General features: G+C 51.2%; 1 protein-coding gene across 5 annotated transcripts in view; it reads right to left on the reverse strand.

Moving 5' to 3' along the window:
* The window catches only part of SRGAP3 (SLIT-ROBO Rho GTPase activating protein 3), a 122,801-nt gene extending 116,580 nt beyond the window's left edge, over nucleotides 1–6,221 (reverse strand). For all 5 annotated transcript variants that reach the window (XM_074913925.1, XM_074913924.1, XM_074913923.1 and 2 more), the window contains exon 1: nucleotides 5,913–6,221. In XM_074913925.1, the coding sequence (XP_074770026.1) occupies nucleotides 5,913–5,979 (67 nt within the window). In that variant the 5' untranslated portion in view covers nucleotides 5,980–6,221. The remainder of the gene's footprint in view (nucleotides 1–5,912) is intronic.
* Between the last annotated feature and the right edge of the window lie 11,896 nt (nucleotides 6,222–18,117).

Below are 18,117 nucleotides of genomic sequence, written 5' to 3' on the forward strand. Positions count from 1 at the left end.
GGCCAGCATACAGGCTTCTGACCCAGCTCCCCATCAGAACAGAGCCATGCACCTAGGGAATCTTTGGGTTTAGCATTTCTTGACAAGAAATAACAGCCCCAGTGCCTTGGCACGCTCTGCTTCCACCGTCTGCTGTGAGGCCAACTGCTCAGTGCCGAACCCACAGTGCTGGTGGTGAGAGCACTGGGCCACATACCGGCTGCGTCTGACCCAGAGCAAGGCATCCAAGCACACATGTACACGTGCTGCTGAGCATTTCAGCAAGCTGGCAGCTCCTTCTCCCCTCTGACTGCAGAGGGGCTCAGATCCAAGGCATTTTAGGAAGGTCCATCCCACCAGCAACTCTATAGAGCCACTGATGGCCAGCCGCATGCAGGAACCTGTCGACATGGTCTAACCATCCCAGCCTCCACCAAAGTGCTCCGAACTTTAGCTTTGCAGGAAACATCTCTGATAGATTCAATGTGTTTCCATTAGAGACTGTCAATTAATCTTTATTATGAATCACATACACACTTCTCCACTATTCTCTGCACATGGCCCTCCCAGTCCCACTCACAGAGGTCTCGTGTAAAACCCATCTGTCAAGGCCACGCTGTCAGACCCCACTGAGAAAACACAGAGGGTAAGCAAAAGATAACAACAAATAAATCTATATGGGAATCAACCAAACAAGGAGCAGTGCTGAGCGGTTATTCTGAAGCCTCACAGTAGAAACTAGCAGATCCTGATGAATCAGATCTATCCGCTGCAGACAACTCCCCCGAAGCTGACAGAGCTGTGCCAAGGCATGCCAGCTGGCCCTCGGGTCACACGGCCCCTCATTTTGTGAAGCAAGACAATTAAGCCAGTGGAAATTTTGTATCTGTTTCGGTGATTAATATTTAGCAGTTTCCTACCAGCCCACCCAAAGGGGTGGAACTTTCTCCTTTTTACACAGAAGCGTTTTATTAAATGGGCTGTCGTGTTTCAAGCCTCAATGCCTCCTTCAATTAGGAGCCAAGATTCCCTCCTGAGCAAGCCATAATCCCAGAACATAATTTGGTATGGGAATTTTCCCCAAATTTCCTGAGCAAAGTGGAAAGAGAGCAATAGGTAGGAGGAAATGAGAACAGACATAAAAAAAGGGATGCAGCTACTGCAACAGAAAAGTAAAACAAAGCTAACAAGAGATGGCAAACTAACCTAAGCTACAGTTCTCCTAGGAAAATGGAAGAACACACATTGGTTTTCTTTGGCCCCAGGTTTGCAAGCCTTTTTAATGTCTTTATATACTAAATCCATCAAAACTCTAGTTCTATTATCAATTGACACAGCAACTAAGAGTCCTAAAAGTGCAAGAAATCATCCCCTTGCCACCGTGCAGCCAGCTGCACCATTTAAAGACAACCATCTTTTGGATCACCAGGGATGCTTTTCACCTGCCAGCCACATGGCAGAAGATGCTGCTAGTGACTCACAGTAGTCTTCCTGCCAACAACAGCCAAATCCATCGTACAATGACCTGAATTTTGCCAGGGTTAAAGAGCAGCTTTAGGAAGCAATCTGAAATTAAACAGCCAATCAACACAATGCCCAATTTTCTGCAAGATTTACAAAGCTGTGCCATAGACAGTTGCATCTACATAATTAAAACTGTTTAGTTTTGCTGCATTAAAGCAACAAATCATGCATTCGGCAGTAATGAGGAAGAGTCATTTATTTATCTTTCTGGCCAGACAGACCAATTAAAATTGTACGTCTGAAAACACTCGCTTTAAATTATGCATCTAAGGATCTACTGTGCTCTGTATTCCACACGTAGCTTTAATGTGGCAGTTGTAAATATGCAGCCATATCTTTATGGGCATTTATTTTTAAGCCAACCATTCCTCTCTGTAAATCTAAGAAAGGCAAATAAAAAACACTGCCTCCTAAAGAGTATCCTTAATATTTTCTTTCTGGTACCATCAAGAGAGCATCTGCTGCCATGCGGGGGCCAGCCCTCTCCTCTCTCGACAGCTTGAGGATGCAGGGCGGCAGCAGCAGGACGGACAGACCGATGGCAGGACAGTCGACAGGAGAGACCAGGCCACAGGCAGACGTGTTCAGGAGAGCTCACGGAGAGCAGGCCCCACGCATGGGGCAGATGGCAAACGCTGTGGAGAGCTGCAGGGACAGCCAGCCTGCAGCACCCATGGGCACCAACGACTCGGTACTTCCACTCCTCAAAATGAAGCGGCACTGACCCAGAGCCCCAGGCACTCCACGTCACTGCCAGCACCCTGTCACCCTGCCCTGGCTATCAGCGCCCCCAGCCCGAGCCTGTGCGGCACACGCAGGCACACGCCCCACACACAGCCTCTATCTTCTCAAAGCATTTTCAGGACAACTCCTTCCCACCATGAGAACAGCAGACACAATTCTCCAGGGAGGGAAAGGAGATACACACTCATTATGGCTGATAAATCACCCCCGTGCACAAAGATTATTCACCAGTTAAGCTCTGCTTACACCAGTCCTGCTCCCCACACAAAGAGTGGACTCATTGATTTTTTTTTTTAACCGGAGCCGCAGCATCCCGGAGCGCGGGAGGTCAGGGCAGGGCTCAGCTCCCACGCTGCAGTTACTGACAGGCTGTCCCTGAACAGTCCTGGGCCTTTACCCCACCTCCCAACAGTCCGCGCAAGAAAGCTTTCAGCAGAACTTTCAGAAGATCAGTCTAAGCAATATCTTTTTTTTTTTTTTCCCATCCTGTTATCCCCAGTTGCCTGTCAGGCTCCTCTAGCCATACTGGGGCACTTCTAGGTTTTTTACACACTTCAGACACTGCTAGATGGTTACTGCCTTGCAAGAGCCTCTGTACTGGCCAGCACCCTGAGCACTCCCAACCCCTCCGCCATCCACCTTTAAATGCATTTTAAACACGCCTCTGCTGTGAGTTAGTTTCACTGGCATCCATGTCAATGCATTCCCTGGAGTTCACATGCAGGGTTTTCCACCTTTCTCCCTGCTATTTTCTTGACCATGCCACGGGGACCACCACTGCGCTGCATTCAGATTTCAGCCCCGTGCTCCATAACAAGACATCACTTCCTCAAGTTTTCATCTTTTATCATCTTCATAACTCAGCTCTTCTGTGCCAACATTTTGTTTCCATTAGTCTCCCTCCGCTCCCCCTTTTCTTTCTTTCTCCCTATTACTTCTCCATTTTAGTCTTTCTCTGAAGATCTGCATACCTGTCTTCACCAGTGCAGCAGGAATTCAGATACAAATTGAATAACAACCAGACCCCTGAAGGAAACAAGCAGGATATCTGGGGTAATGAGGTGGCCTGCATGAAACCCCTAGGTCGAGCCAAGCAAGAGGAGGCCTTGCAGAAAGGGAGCAGAAGCAGAGGTGGGTGTTTATGGTCACCATCACAGCCTCAGGAGCAAGTTCAGATGATGACAAACCCTCCCCCATGTCAGATTTTGCTGACACTGATGACACACAGATCTGTGGCGTTGGCACATGTGGTACGCAACTAATCAAAGAAAAAGCCTTGTTCCCTCTGCAGAGCATCCTCAGCACCTGGCCCCCCTCAGGTCCCTACCAATGCACACCAACGACTGACTTCTTACTAAAACCTTTCTGCCCAGTTACATTTGCTTCCCTTGCCCCATTTTAATGACAAATCACAGGCTACAACAGTCCTCTGCACCGATTCCTCTGGAGTCAGATGTTAGCCTTGTCTGGCAGTGTAGCAAGGCAGGAAGGTCTGAGCCACCCTGGGCCCCACAGAGAGGTGACAACGAGGGTCATGGCTGCCAGGACCAGCCATGAACACTGGAGCCCCTTCACCTCACTGAGATCACCCTGAGACCACACTGGGCCTGTGATGGACATGACGCATCTCAGGGATGGAGCTGCCACCGCCTCAAAGGCAGCGGACAGGCAGCACATGCAGACCCTGGTGTCTGACCCTGCCTCGCCCCAGCTTCAGGCACAGTTAAGCCCTGGCCACATCCGAATTAACCTTTACTCAGATGAAAATACAGACCAAATGACCTAAATCAGAAAACTGACATTTCTGGAGGTATAATTAGGCACAGAATGGTATCAAGGAAATTATTACCAGGCCATCAGCAAACTGTCTGCATTACAGCTGCCCAGAAAAGCAGCCCAAAACGTGATTGCTGTGGTGCAATAAAACACCCTTATATACAACCCCAGCATTAACTGCCTCACATATGGAAACCATGAGGCTACAGAAGTCGGGCCAAGAATGATCACGGCAACTGAGTATTCCAGTTACAAACAACAACAAGGAAAAGTACTGGAGATATCTGCAGCGAAGCTTTTGGGACAGATCAGACCCAGTCCTGCTTCCAGCTACCCCTCTCCAGCCCCCAGCATTCCAGAAGCAGGGAACCACCCAGCCCAGCACATCTTCAAGAGCAACATGGAAACGTGGGACAGGCTCTACCAATAAATGCAAATCCCCTTCCATAAAACAGAACAATACCACAGGCTAAAAGAATATTTCATCTGCTTAACTGCAGGGTGCAATAACATCAATTTGCCCAAATTACACACAAGCAGAAAGGTAATTGGCAGTGAGCAGAGCATGTTGTGACTGTTACATCACTCTTCAAAGCCAACTACAAAAGACTGAAATGCAAGAAAGTAAACAATGGCACCGAATCAACAGACAGCCCCTTCCCCAAAATCCTTCCATCTGGCATTACACTGCAGCACTTAAGCAGCCACTCTCCAAAGCAGGGTACGTGCAGATAAGACATCACCCAGCTGAGTTCAAGAGACAACATGCTAAGTGACCTCTAGAGAAAATAGGAAAGCTGTTTAGTTTGCACATTCGGGGGTTAAGCGGCAAAAAAGCTATTTTATATTTTTCATTAGCTGTCTTAAACACAACAGAATGGTGAATGCATACCTATATAAAACAAACAGCCACAGGAAGATCGGAGACAATTTTATATAATAGTAGGGGGTCTCAAAGGGGGCAACTTAATGAAAAGGCATTAAGTATCCTCCAGCTGAAAGTGGGAAAAGGAATTGTCATCAACTAACACAATTAGGAATTGTTACAATAAGCAGTAGATTTACACACTGACATCAAAAACACCAGTTAATACAGTTTGCTACCGATACTAAAAATCCTATTTTTGTAACGGAGAGGTGGCTGCACAGACAATTTTTTTTCTGACTACTGCTACTCTTAACAGTCAGTCTTTCACTAGACTGCAGAGATCTGTGATGTTTCAGAGGGTACCAACTTTTCCATAAGAAGACTAGCCGCAATAAAAATTAATTTGGAGCCTGGCATTTGATGCTTAGTGGTCTCAACAGACATAACCTTTAATTATACTCTTCTCCAATTTAGAAATCAAGCAGTCTGCTTCAAAGGTCTTCACCCTGCAATACTGGCACTTGCATAATAACGACTGAGATCGCTGGGCCTGCCGCACGGCAAAGTTCCTTATATAAGACCTGCAAGATCAATGTGCCTCCCCGCCAGGGAGGCCTTCATCGGGGCTGCATAAAACCCCACGGTTTTCCTTTCAACGACCGTTCCTACCCCGCCTCAGTTCCGCTCCTCGGGCGCGGGCGGGCCGCCCCCCCGGCCGGTGGCTGCTCGGAGCGGGGACACCGCCCAGGTGGGCGCCGGTCACCTTTACCGGGCCGGGCTCGGGGTTTCACGACTTAACGACCGCAGCCGCCCCGTACGCCGGGCTCCCCCCCGCCCGCGCCCGGCACCCGCGGCCGGTGCCTCCGCGGAGTCGCCGCCCGCCCCGGCCACAGCCCGCGGAGCAGGCGCGGGGAAAGGCGGCGCCGAACCCCGCAGCCAGGCCCGGCCCGCCCCGGCCCGCCCCGCACACAAAGGCGGGCCCCGCCGCCCTGCCCCGCAATGCAGCGGCCCCGCTCCGCACCTTTGACTTGCGCCTCGTAGTCGGCGATGATCTCTTTGTCCTTCTTGAACTTGCCCTGCGATGACATCTTGCGGGAGGGCGCGGGCTCCGCCGGGACACCCGCTCCGCTCCGCGCCCCGCCGCACCGCTCCGCGCCGCCGCCTCACCCGCTCGCGGCCCCGCCGCCGCCCGCGCCTGCCTTCATTGGCGGCACCGCGCACCGCCCGGACCTCGGCGGGACTCGCCGAGCCCAGCCCAGCCCAGCCCAGCCGCACCGCGCTGAGCCCAGCCCAGCAGAGCCGAGCCTAGCCGAGGCGGGGCCGTAGCGCCGCTCCCGCGTTCAGGTTGCGCGCGGGGCGGGGCGGGGCCGTCGTGAGGGGCGGGGCGGGGCGGGCGTCCTCGCGCCCTGTCTCCACCCACCGCCCCGCGCCCCCGGCGCGGTCCGGCCCCTGCGGGCTGGGGGGTGCGACCCCGGGGGCGCGCGTGGGGCGGGGGCGGCCCCGCTGAGGGAGCGCGGGGCGGGCGGGAGCGGCCGCCGCCGCCCCCCGGCCCCGGCCCGGGCCCCGCCGCGGTGCTCTGCGGCCCTGCGCGCTGCCCCGGTGCCGTGACTGCACCCCCCGGACGCTGCACCCCGTCCGCCGCACACCGCGCCTGGGGGCCGCCACCGTTACCGGGTGCTGCAGCCGCCCGGGAGCGCGCCGGCACAGCTGCCAGGGCCGAAGGCCCGCGCTGGCTTAGACGGATAAGCTTTCCGTGTTACAGAAGCTGCTCCTCTGAAGCAAAAGTGTCAGCTATTACGAGATTAATAATAAAACAGTCGGCAGCTGAGGCACCCCGGTGACGTGCCCCGCAGGGAAGCAGAGGGACGCCGGGGCCGCAGCGTACCCCACCTCCAAAGCACCCCTGTCCTGCCGCCCCACGCAGCCACCCCTCACCTCCACGAAGGCACACCAGATCCATACCCGCAGGCCAGAAACTCGGCCGTGAGGGACTGACCAGCATAAAACGGGCACAAGCGCAGTGGAGGTTGTGGATGGTGTACATTTAACTCAAGGGCTGTTCGGCGCAAGCTGTGCTATCTTCTGACCAGCACTGTCTTTTAAAACTGCACCGGGAAAGCTCCAGGTCCCAAAACATGGCGAACCCCGTTGTTCAGAGAAACAAGCAGAAGTGTGCTTTTCCAGCCCCGGGAGCTGGCCAAGTGCACACATAAAAGGCCATTTTGAGAAGAAAAAGTCCTGCTTTGGGTAATCCTTACAGAGCATTGCCCTGTGGTGCATCTGCAGGCTGGCTCATGGAGGTAGAGGTTCATTCTCCCTTCTCTTAATCCATCATTATATTAACCCTGGCCCTGGCTCCATGGGCGTTCACTGAAATACATGTATTTTAGGCAAATCATGTTTGGAAATACATGATGTGCAAGGCTGGGCAGGGGAGCAGGGACGATGCTGCAGGGTCAGGGGAGCCAGGCAGCAACACCTGCTCCGGGCAGGCACTGGCTTGCTTGGGGGTCCCCAGCATCCGTGGGAGCAGCCTCCCCTCCCTCCAGGCTGGGAGCTGAAAGCTTGCAGCGAGACAGCTAAATTTGGGATGTAAAAGTTGGAAAGTCTCCTCTTTGTGGGCACCGTTTCTGCAGAAATAGAGCCTTGCACGTGACCGCAGCACACGCATTCACTGCGGAGCCCCATGCAAGATCAGGGTGTGACGTGCAGGGGACCAGGGAGCGGGTGGACAAGAAAGGAATCATTCCCCTTTGCAAACAAAGGGTCTGATCCCACTGAGTTGTCCAATTTCACCCAGAAGTTGTTTTGAGAGAGGGGCTGCACTTGAATACATTTGTCATTTTTTGTTAACAGTTGGAGAAAAAAAGGAAAAAATGTTCATTCTCACAGAAGCGGCAATACTATTGAAAGCTCTTTTTCAGGACCTTTCTGATTTCGTAAGAAAGAGTAGCTGGGACACAGTGTCATGAAAAAAACACAGAGTCTTGTCAGCAATGAGTTTTCAGAGAGGCACGCACTAGGCCTTGAACCGGCAGTGCCTCTGTATCCAGCCCTTGGGAGCCAGCCCCACTGTATGGTTTCTCTGTCCAACCCCAGCTACACTCCAGTTACTGCTCTGCATAATGAATCCTTTTGTTGGCATCTTGTGTGGAGTGAATTCAAGGAGATTTGATGATTCACAGTTATTCTGCCAGCTTACAAAAAATAAACCAAGCCTATTAAACAAATAATTTACCTAGCCCTAGCAGGCAACACAGAAGAGCATTCTGCTTTTCCAGCAGCCATAAAAAGACTCGGAAAGGAGGGAGACAAAGAAAGCGTGGCTGGGGGAAGTGGCAGCCTTTGCAGAGCACAGAGGCTCGGGGCTGCGGGGCTGAGCAGCCGTTGCTCCGGATTCCTGTGAGGGCTGAGGAGCTCCGAGCCTTTCACAGAGGGAGGACAGCAACCTGTTTTATCCCCCCGCTGGGCACAGGGAGGGCACAGGGACCACAGGGGAGGAGAGGGCACTGGAACGGCAGCTATGAGCGTGGGTCATAGTCAGCCTTTAGTGGCAGGACAGGAGCAGCCCGCGAGCTGGTGAGGATCTCTAGGAGCAGTTTGCTGTGTGGATGAAGTGGGGTGATGCTCTGCTCCAACAGCCTGGGGTTCAGAGGAGCAAACCTCCCCAGGAGGTGAGCAAGTGGGGAGGGCAGACATTGAGGTGCAAAGTGACAGGGACATGAGCAAGCGATTCGGTGGAGCTGCTCTCTGGGATTCACTTTGTGCCAGTGTGCAGACCCACAGAGCCACTGGGGTCCCTGACTCAGCAGCTCTGCCTGGGGGGAGCGGGGCACAGGGCAGCCCCAGCACACCCCAGTGAGGCAGCAGTGCGGCCAGCGAGCCCCCGATTCCTCAGCTGGGCACAGAGGAACCAAGGAAGCCAAGTGAGGAGAAAGAGTAGGAATGGGGTGAGGGTTGGGCACAGCCAGCACAAAAGGGGCAGAAGGAAACAAGTGGAGAAAGAAAGAGGCTGTGAGGAATCCTGGGGTGGGCTGAAAGGATGCAGGAGGGACCTGGGCACTCTCGGCCAGGAAGGTGAGGCAGGATTAGGGAAACATCAGCGGAGGAGTGTCAACCCCTCAGTTGTCCTTCACTGGAAAGAAAAAGCTGAACTGCGATAAAGAAAAGAGATGAAGGAGGGGAAGCTGTTAATTTGGGATGGGGAAGCCAGGATGCTGTGCCCACTCTGTGCCAGTCCACCAGCTGTAAACCCTCAGCAGTGCAGGAAACATGCCGCCCCTGCCCCTCGCTCCAGTTTTGTTTGCACCACTCACTGATACCCTTAACGTTTTGTGTCAAAATATCTTTGAAATACAATTTAGCTTGGTCTGAGGAGTTTCACAGTGCTGAGAATGGTGGGATGGGACAAATGAGCAAGCCAGCAGTATGGCACGTTATTGTTTAGTAGAATGGACAATGCAGAAGGCAGACAAGAACGAGATGAAATGCTGTGTGTGGGGAGGTGGCTGGAAGACAAACTTATCTCCAAAATTCTACTTAGGTTGGGTTAGGAGTTTCTGGTGGTGAGCAATATAACAGCTGACATGGGGAAATGGAAAAAAGATCAGAGATCTATTAAGCTCCTAGCAGCTGTGATAATGGAAAATAGGAAAATAACGCAAATTTGTACAGATGGGAACATGGCGAGATTTTTCATTGAGAGGGATTCTGTCCAGAAAATCAGACGTGTAACAGGCCTTAAGAGAGGAACGGTTTGAGCCAGGCGAGGAGCCGATCCTGGGGTGTCCGGTGCAGGCATGAAAACAAGAAAATAGTAGGACATTGTAATTGAAGAAAGGAGAAAATGGGCGTGTCTTGGGCATTTTACTGGTCATAATAAATCACCTATCAAACAAAAGGGTCGGGAGATAAACCTCAGTCCACTACAGAGGACCCACACAATCCTCGCCACTAATGCCCACCATTCACACCAACTGTTTACTCGCTGCTCCAAAAGCACGAGTTTGGTAGTAAATCTTGCTCCACATAAAAATGCAGCTCTTAGCAGAACCACTCTGGTGGAAAAGGAGAATAACAACAAACATTCTGGAAGCCAAGTGACAGTCCCGCAGCTGTCGGGCTTGGGGGGTCTGACTGTGATGCCACTGGAAACCCCTCACCCGCGGCCTCACACACATCAGGGCAGAGGGCTGCCGCTGGCACTAGCCACGGGCAAGCACAAACCCAGCTGTCTGTGAGCAACAAACGCAGTTGCGTTCCCTGCCAGGGCAATAGTGAAGGGGCTGGATGCCTTGCATGAGTCCCAGCCCAAGCTTAGGGTCAGCCTCATGGCAAAAAGACTGCCCAGGTCTGTGCTGGGAGCAGGGCTGGGGAGGGGAGCCAAGGAAAGCTGAAGGGTGTCAGTGAGCCTCTGGGAGTGTTGGGTCTCTGGAGAGGGTGCCCTTGGGACGTGACAGGATCTGTCCTACACAATGTATGTCCCAGAGCAAGGGAAGCTCACTTGCATAATAATTATGTGCTTGTAACAAACCACACTGGGGTAAAGATGCTGTGTGCCTCTGCAGCAAAGGCCAGTATGGTTGGGGCCTTAGAGTTCAGAGTTCGCTCACTGAAAAAAAAAAAAGAAAAAAAAAACCAGGCCATTTTGTAACAGATTAATCCCAGCAGCAGTTACTTCTTGTAACATTCACAAGTACAGAGCAAATACCAAAATTTTCTATTAACAAGATGTGTCATAGGACAGATTTTGATTTTCCTGCCAGATTGGTTCAAATGTGTGGCTGCCTCTGAGGTCAAAGTTGAATATCTGAGGCTGTAAAACATCTTTTATCAGAATGGTCTGTAATACAGTGGTAAAAGAAAAAAACCAAGCAATCGTGAAATTATATAATAGCATCAGGATTTTCTGCTATTCATATATCATTAAGAATAAACAAGCAGTGATATCTGAGGAAAAATAATCAAATCACATATTAATGATCTTTAATAAATATCAATGTCTAAGATCATTCGTGGAAACAGCTTTTTTAAAGGAAGGATTACATTATAATTCACTTTATGACACTTCAACACAGAATTTTTAAAGGAAGAATGGAATGGGATGGGCTTTAATCATAATAAATACTTCAAGCTTGAGGTATAGAGAAACCAACAGTAACTATGGCAACGTGGTCACTCCTGTAAGGCTAATGCATATTATTTCCAGGGCAGTAGCCTTGTGTGTGCTCAGGAAGCAGAGGTAATGTTTGCTTAAAGCAATTCCTAAATTAAGGAAAATTCTTTAGGCAAAAGCTGCCTTGCACTATTTGTTTCCAGATTCAGACTGTGTTTCACGATACACTTAACATATCCACGGCTGCCCTAGAAGGACATGCAGATACCATTTCCAGAGGTACTGGCACAGTATTGCCAAAAGTCGGGCAGCCCCTGTGGTGGTACCAGCTCCCACATCAGGGAGGCTTCAGAAGGGCAGGCTGGAGCCAGGCTGGGTGAGTGTGCTGAGCTCCAGCTGATACCCGCATGGAGCTGTGGGCTAAAACCTTCCACAACTTCATGCGTGTGAAGTGTGAACAGCTGCAGCACTGCCGCCGTGACCCATCCCAGAGTACGGCAGCTCACGCTGCATGACCCCGCTCTTCCTTGATCTTTCTGCCTTCCTGAGATCTTTGAGAGGCAGGTTTCTACCATACCTTGGTGTGAGGGGTTGGGGAAGGGGGACGACCTTTACCTTAGGTGTGTCACAGGACCCTGGGCAACCGACCTGGGAAGCTGCCGCAGCCCTCTGCTTGGTGGCAGCGACTGCTCTGGTCTGGGCTCAGGAGTCGCCAGGAGATGTGAGCCCTTCCTCAGGCTTGTGTCACCTGCAGCACACGGCCGAGAGCAGCCAGCCTCACACAGAGAGCGCTCAGCTTCAGGGGGATCGGCCGTGGAATGAAATCTACCAAATATGAACTAGGGAACATGAATCCAGCCCTGATGGCGTGTCTGCTCTGCGGATGTCGCACGGCGCTGGAATAGCTGGACCGCTGGAAGGATTTCCACATGCACATTTCCCAATGTAAGAATAAACGGGTTGGACACATGTTTGTGCTGCACTAATCACCTTTGGTTTTTTGAAGTTTGTATCCTCCTTTCTGCCAGCAAAGTGCTGTTATCTTGTCATATTAACAAGATAACTATCTAGTTTTCCCTCTGTGCCCTTTTGTGTCTGTGCGTAGTGAAGTGCCGTTGTAACTCGGCGCTGACATAGCTATACCGATGGGTCCTGCCTTCACACCCAAAATAACTGCATCCAGAGACAAATCCTGATTTCCATATGCCTTAGATTTTCCATATGAAAACTCTGGGAGACTGCAAGGCTTGAGACATTCCAGAGCCATTTGAGATACTCAGATGAAAAACGTGACACGTTTCTCTAGGATGGGACTGGTAGAGTTCCTTAGCCAGATACAGAGCTGGAAGAACAAACTAGGGAGCAGGCCCAGGAAACAGCAGCCCCTTTCTGCTCGTGCTTCATATGAATCTTGATAGCCTGCCTACTGCACTCCGCGTTACCAACTACAGCTCTGACTCCTGGACATAACCTGCAGATTCCTCCTCTTCCCCTCTCCCTCCAGGAGACTGGAGATAGCCCTTGCCAGCAGCCCCACAGTATGCACCAAAATGCCCCAAACTTGTAACTGCTTCACTGCAATCCTGGCGAGTCAGAGCACACCTCAAACAGCGTGGGAGAGAGCAGTGTCCATGGGGTGATGGACAAAGAAAAGCTGCAACTGTGAGGGGAACAAAAGGGAACCAGAAGCAGTTGCTGTCACTTCCATCTACAGGCTTTCTTACACTACATGGGTTTTCCAGTGCAGATCTACAAGGACAAGGTGAGCTGACCTGGATTCCCTCCTTAACAGTCCTGGAAGTGACGCTCAGCACGAGCTGTGGTGCTGAAGCTGGTGGCAGAGCCAGAGGCTCATCTGTGCTGGAGGTCACCCTGTGTCCTGCAACAACAGGCCTCAGCCCACGCAGCAACATTGGGAATCTTTTGGAACAGTGATCTGCTGTGGACAGGACCAGACAAGACTGGGTGGAGCAAATTTACTGTTAGCTTCCACCATCTATTCTCCAGGTTATTTGCAGTTTTCCTTCACTAATGTCCATGGGTAACAAGCCTATTTTTACTCAGAACTCTTAGTAAAGAGGGCTTCTTTGCCTGACAAACAGTTCATGTAGGAGGATGTAATTTGAGAGCAAGCATGTTCCTTTCAGGTAAAGCATCCCAGAAGTTTGCTTTTTATTTTTATTTAGGCTTCCATCAGCTCAGTCATAAGTAGAATGATAACTTCAAAAAATATGAGTGTAGTATCTCTGAAGACATTAATATTCAGAGAAGGAAAAGAGCACTCTAAAAATATGAGCCCACCTGGATACCTGTCTTTTTCACTGTTACCATTTTTAAGCCTTTGTAGTAATGGTAGAATTTAGCATTACGCTGGTCAATAATTCAAGTCACTGTAAGAAATGGGAATATTTACTGGTGACTGGAAGTGCAAGGTATTATGATAAACAACTTGGCAACAGCAATGCTTCCCAGTAGTTATAATTCTCCTGTAAAAGGCGTTTGAGTCACGATCTACTCAGAATTTGTTGTAACTGCGCAAGGCCAAAGTTGCTCTGCACGTTGCTCAAGCGATTGTGAAAGGTCTCTTGCTGAGACCTAGTTTCCTGCTAGAGATCTGCTACCTCTGATTTCCTCGGGGAGATTACCAAGACTGTGCAGTCAAAGCTGTGCTTTCGTTTCTCTGCTGCGATCTGCAGGTTGTGCCGGTGCCCGCGCAGCTGCCGCTGCAGGGAAGGGGCACCCAGCGCCCGTTCCGATGGGGCGCAGGGACCCGAGCTGTGGTGGGAGGGACTTGGAGACATCTGTCTTCAAAGCTGGAGCCTCCAAACTGACCCACATCCTTCCTCTCGGGATATCCACAGCTTCCCCTGCAACAGGTGGGGGGGTTCTGTTGTCCCAGGCTCTTCAGGAAGGACATCACCTGCACAACATTGCTATGTGCATGTTAATACCCAGGGTATGCATTGGCAATCCAGGTAGCTCTTTAAGTCCCATCCACAGGACAGGTTGGAGTCCTTTGCCCTGGACTACTGAAGTCCACAGATAAATGCTCTTGCACAACAGCTTTCAGGGAAAAAGCAGCAGGAACCTTGTTTCTGGTTCACGCCGTTGCTCTACTTCCTTCGCTTTAATCTTGTGCTAAAACCGTGGTGGCCCAGCCTTCTGCTTGGGCCAGTCCCTCCCATAACACCATGATGAAGCTGGAGCTGCCTGAGCTATACTGCTAGTTATAATTAAAGCTAAATATGTCATACTCCATGGGCAACACTTACCCCCCTTTCCCTGCACGCTGATGTTCCTCCTGGTTTCCCTTGCCCGCTGTGCCCACCGCCATCCTGCCCCTCCCGAGCCCTCTCCTGCCCAGCTTCCCAGGGGTGCCAGGGCTTCACTACCAACCTGTTCAGCTCCTTGCAGCTGGAATTTTAATTTGGATGTGATGTGACCCACGCTTTGCCCATCTGGGATGCTGCTGTTCTCCCCTGGTTACCTGCTCCCAGGAGTCCATCACAGCTTTAGTAGCAGCCCACATTTTTTGTCACCAAGACAGAGTTCACTGGCCTTTCTCCCCCTCGCAGATGCCTCCCACCAGGACAAGCAGAGTTAGCCCTGCCCAAAGCAGCACCCGGAACACGTGGCACACGTGGGCACAGTCCAACACAGCACCGCAGAACAGCCGCTCTGAAGGCTCAGCTCTAAGGATCTCCGTGCAGGAGTCCCTGACCTCTGCCAGACCAGTGCTGGGGCTCTGGAGATGGGGGTCCCGCCAACAGCTGTGTGGGTCCTTTGCCAAACCGTCCCCCTGCAGCGGGATGTCCTTGTATGTGCAGAAGTGAAGCCAGAGGTACAGACTCTGCGGCCGCCTCATTGTCTGCCCAGCAAGAAAGAAACACCACGGGGTTGGGGAAAAGAACAGAAATGCAGTAGTGCTTTAAAAACAATCTTAACATTCATGAATTCAGACGACCTCTGTTACAGTAATTTAGATTGTACATTTCTGATCTGCGCCATTGGCATAAATTGAACTTTGTCAAAACTGAACTTGCCAAGAACTGTTTGCTTCTTCTTAAAGAATATTAAGGCTTTGGGGATTTTAGTACAGAATGTGAGTTGTGGCAAAGAAAAGAAATCCAAGAAATCTAGTGTCTATAATCACCCACTGATTTAAATAAGTTAATTTGATTTAATTGGTTTCTAAGGGGAAGGAGGAAAAAGCAACGCAGGAATTCTTGTTGCAGGAAGGCATGATTTCTATCTGAGAACTAACACAATTAGTGGAGTAGGATTCAGTTACTGAAGGCAAAAAAAGAAGGCAAATCAAGAGTCAATTGAGTTGCTGCAAAATTTAATATCTTGCTGTCATCTTTGTTCTTAGTAGAGAGTTGCTGTAGCAACAGACCAAAAAAAGAACTTGCACTAGAGGAGGAGCTTGCTGCTCTTTTAACAACATCTTTTTATCATCCCTGAATTACTGTTTAGGAACAATCAGTCGCGCCCAGCAGTATCAGCGACTGAAGCCAAAGGCCGGATCCTGCAGATAGCAAGCCCGGTGCACAAAGTCCTGTGTTTTCGCCTCCTCTCTGTAGGTTGTACCATGGCAATTTTCTTTTGTAGGATTGAGCCCATTTTTATCAGATGGGAGATGTCACTGTTCCTCGATCCTTTACATCACCAGTGGCTCTGCGCCTTGCAGATCGGGACTGCTTGTGACCACGCACCCTATAAATAAGAAGCAGCTTTTCCTACCACTTTCCAGCCAACGCAGACAGCACAGGAGCGCCTGAGGACAGGGCTCAGGGCATCGGCCACAGCAGCTCTGGGGCTGGGGTCCTGTGCGCCTCGGGTCCAGCTGACACCACCAAAATGCTCCAGCCAGTCTGTGGCTGTTAGGCGCTGACTCGCTTTCTGACATCTGGGTCACTGCTATTTATCATTTGCAATTAATTTGGTCACACACGATCTTCATTTCTCCATCTGCAATATGAAACCCCCTGATTGCGTTTTTAGGCACTCTGGGATCCAGATCTCACACATGCAGGGTGGACGAAGCCTGGAGCTGCTTCGGTCACAGTCGGAGCGCAGCCACGCCAGAGCTTTGCCTGGGGACAGGGTGCATCTCCCTGCGAGCCCCTCTGAAACAGCCCCTTCGCCACAGGACCAGCACCCTCCCAGCCTGGGCGCGGCGCTCCCCAAATGTCCCTGCAACAAAATAGAGTCACAGCATGGCACATCCTCACGTGATGCTTGATTTCATTTGCCAACAATGCACAGAACTAAGGGTTGATAAGCCTCCCCGCTCTGCAGCCTGTGCCTCGCCAAGGTCTGGTGTGCCCAACAGCCCCCGTCATTTGGCAGCAGTGAGGGGCACGAGGCAGGAGTAGCATGAGGGTGGGCACAAGGCCTAACAGGACAGAAATGGCATCTGATCTGGGACACTGAGGCCCTGCACATCCCTGTTTCCCGGTATGACTGGAGCTGGCATTCCTGCTTTCCTCTGGGGGTACTCTCGTGTGTTCACGCAAAGCTTGTGTGTGGGCCAGGTATATCTGCTGTCCTGTCTGTGCTAACAAGCACCATCAACTTGCTGTGGAGATTCAGCCTATTTTTATGTGGTTTTTTTTTTAACTCTACCCTGCTGCTCTTCACTCCGGCATCTTCATCTGTCTGGGACAGCACTGTGGAACCAGGAGGCGTCTTGCAGTGAGCAGCCAGGCACCTGGCACACCACAGCAGGTCGTGACGCCCTCGCAGAAATGACCCCGGGCTGCCTTCACCCTGTCCCCAGGAGTTGTTGGAGCCCTCTTTGTGCTCTGAGTTACATTTCTGGCTGAAATTACTCAGGTCTGTTGTAACTGAGTGACCCGCAGGGACCCACAGCTGGGTCCAGGCGCTGGGAGGAGGGGACACCGCGCTGCCCGGCAGCCCCCTCGACCCTCACCTCTTTGTGTGGCAGCAGCCTCTGCCCGCTCCCGCGCCGCCGGGGGCTTCCAGCCCAGGAGAGGAGCAGAGAAAAGGAAAAGCCTGGGAAACTGAGACTGCACTGTGCCGCTCACACAAAGCGCTATTGTTCGGGGGGCTCAGTGATGCATTTTAGTAGGCCAGCCTGTCCTCTGTGGAGCGCGGCCCTGGGGCGGCACGCAGGCCCAAGGGAAGCAGCGTGCGGGGCCTCCTGTCTAAAGTGACAGCGATTGATGAAGGAAAAGGGGCCAAATGGAAAACGCGCCTTTCAGGGAGAACTGAGCACTCTCATTAGAGCTGAATACAGCTGGCCAAGGGGCCTTCTCATGGAGAAGCCCTGGGCTCCAGCCACATTCACAACTTCATTGTAAATTCCAGCACGACAGTGTCATTTCCTGAAGCAGAGTGGAAAGTTTTGGGGTTTTTTTTAAGCACCCCCTCTCAGTAACACGCCTGAGGAGGAAGCCCTTCCTCTCCTCCACGGCTCAACCATACAGCTCTCCAAACCTGCACAGACAATGGAAGCAGAGTGGTCGGTGCTTTTTTTTGTTTTGAAAAGAATGATCACAGAGGATCTGACTCACCTGTTTAATTATTATTACCATAATTTCATCTCTTAAAACAGAGGAGACCATGTTCTTATTACATCTTCAGTGCTGCTTAGGACAGCGAAATACATTGATAAAGGGGAAAACATGAGAAAGAGAACTGCAGTGAAGAGATCAAAATGAGAAATTTCAGCGTTGCTGTCCACCTACACATTGTGATAGGTTGGGTAAACACACATGTCCTGGCCCACCTGTCACACAAGGTCACATAACAGGGGCTGTCACCTCTTCTCCTCCTCAGCCCCACCCGCACATCATCTCCCAGGTCTGCCCACAGCCTTGAAGCAGGCAACCAGGTACTTTCTGCTTTACCTCTGCTGCAGAGGACGGAGGAAGCAAGCAGCCGATTCAATGTGAATGATAGAGCAAGCTTCAACTTTATTGAAAGAAATCACACCTTATATAAGCACTCTACAATAATCATGTATACTACTCACAAATCTATTGGATACATCTAAATGTTACATTACAATATCCCAACCCCTTGTGGCATTTCAGGTATGTCACAACATCTTCCTTCTTCTGGCTTGCTTTCTTTCCCAAGGTTG

This window comes from Athene noctua, chromosome 10 (genome assembly GCF_965140245.1).
Source record: "Athene noctua chromosome 10, bAthNoc1.hap1.1, whole genome shotgun sequence".
In the NCBI taxonomy this organism is placed as follows: Eukaryota; Metazoa; Chordata; class Aves; order Strigiformes; family Strigidae; genus Athene; species Athene noctua.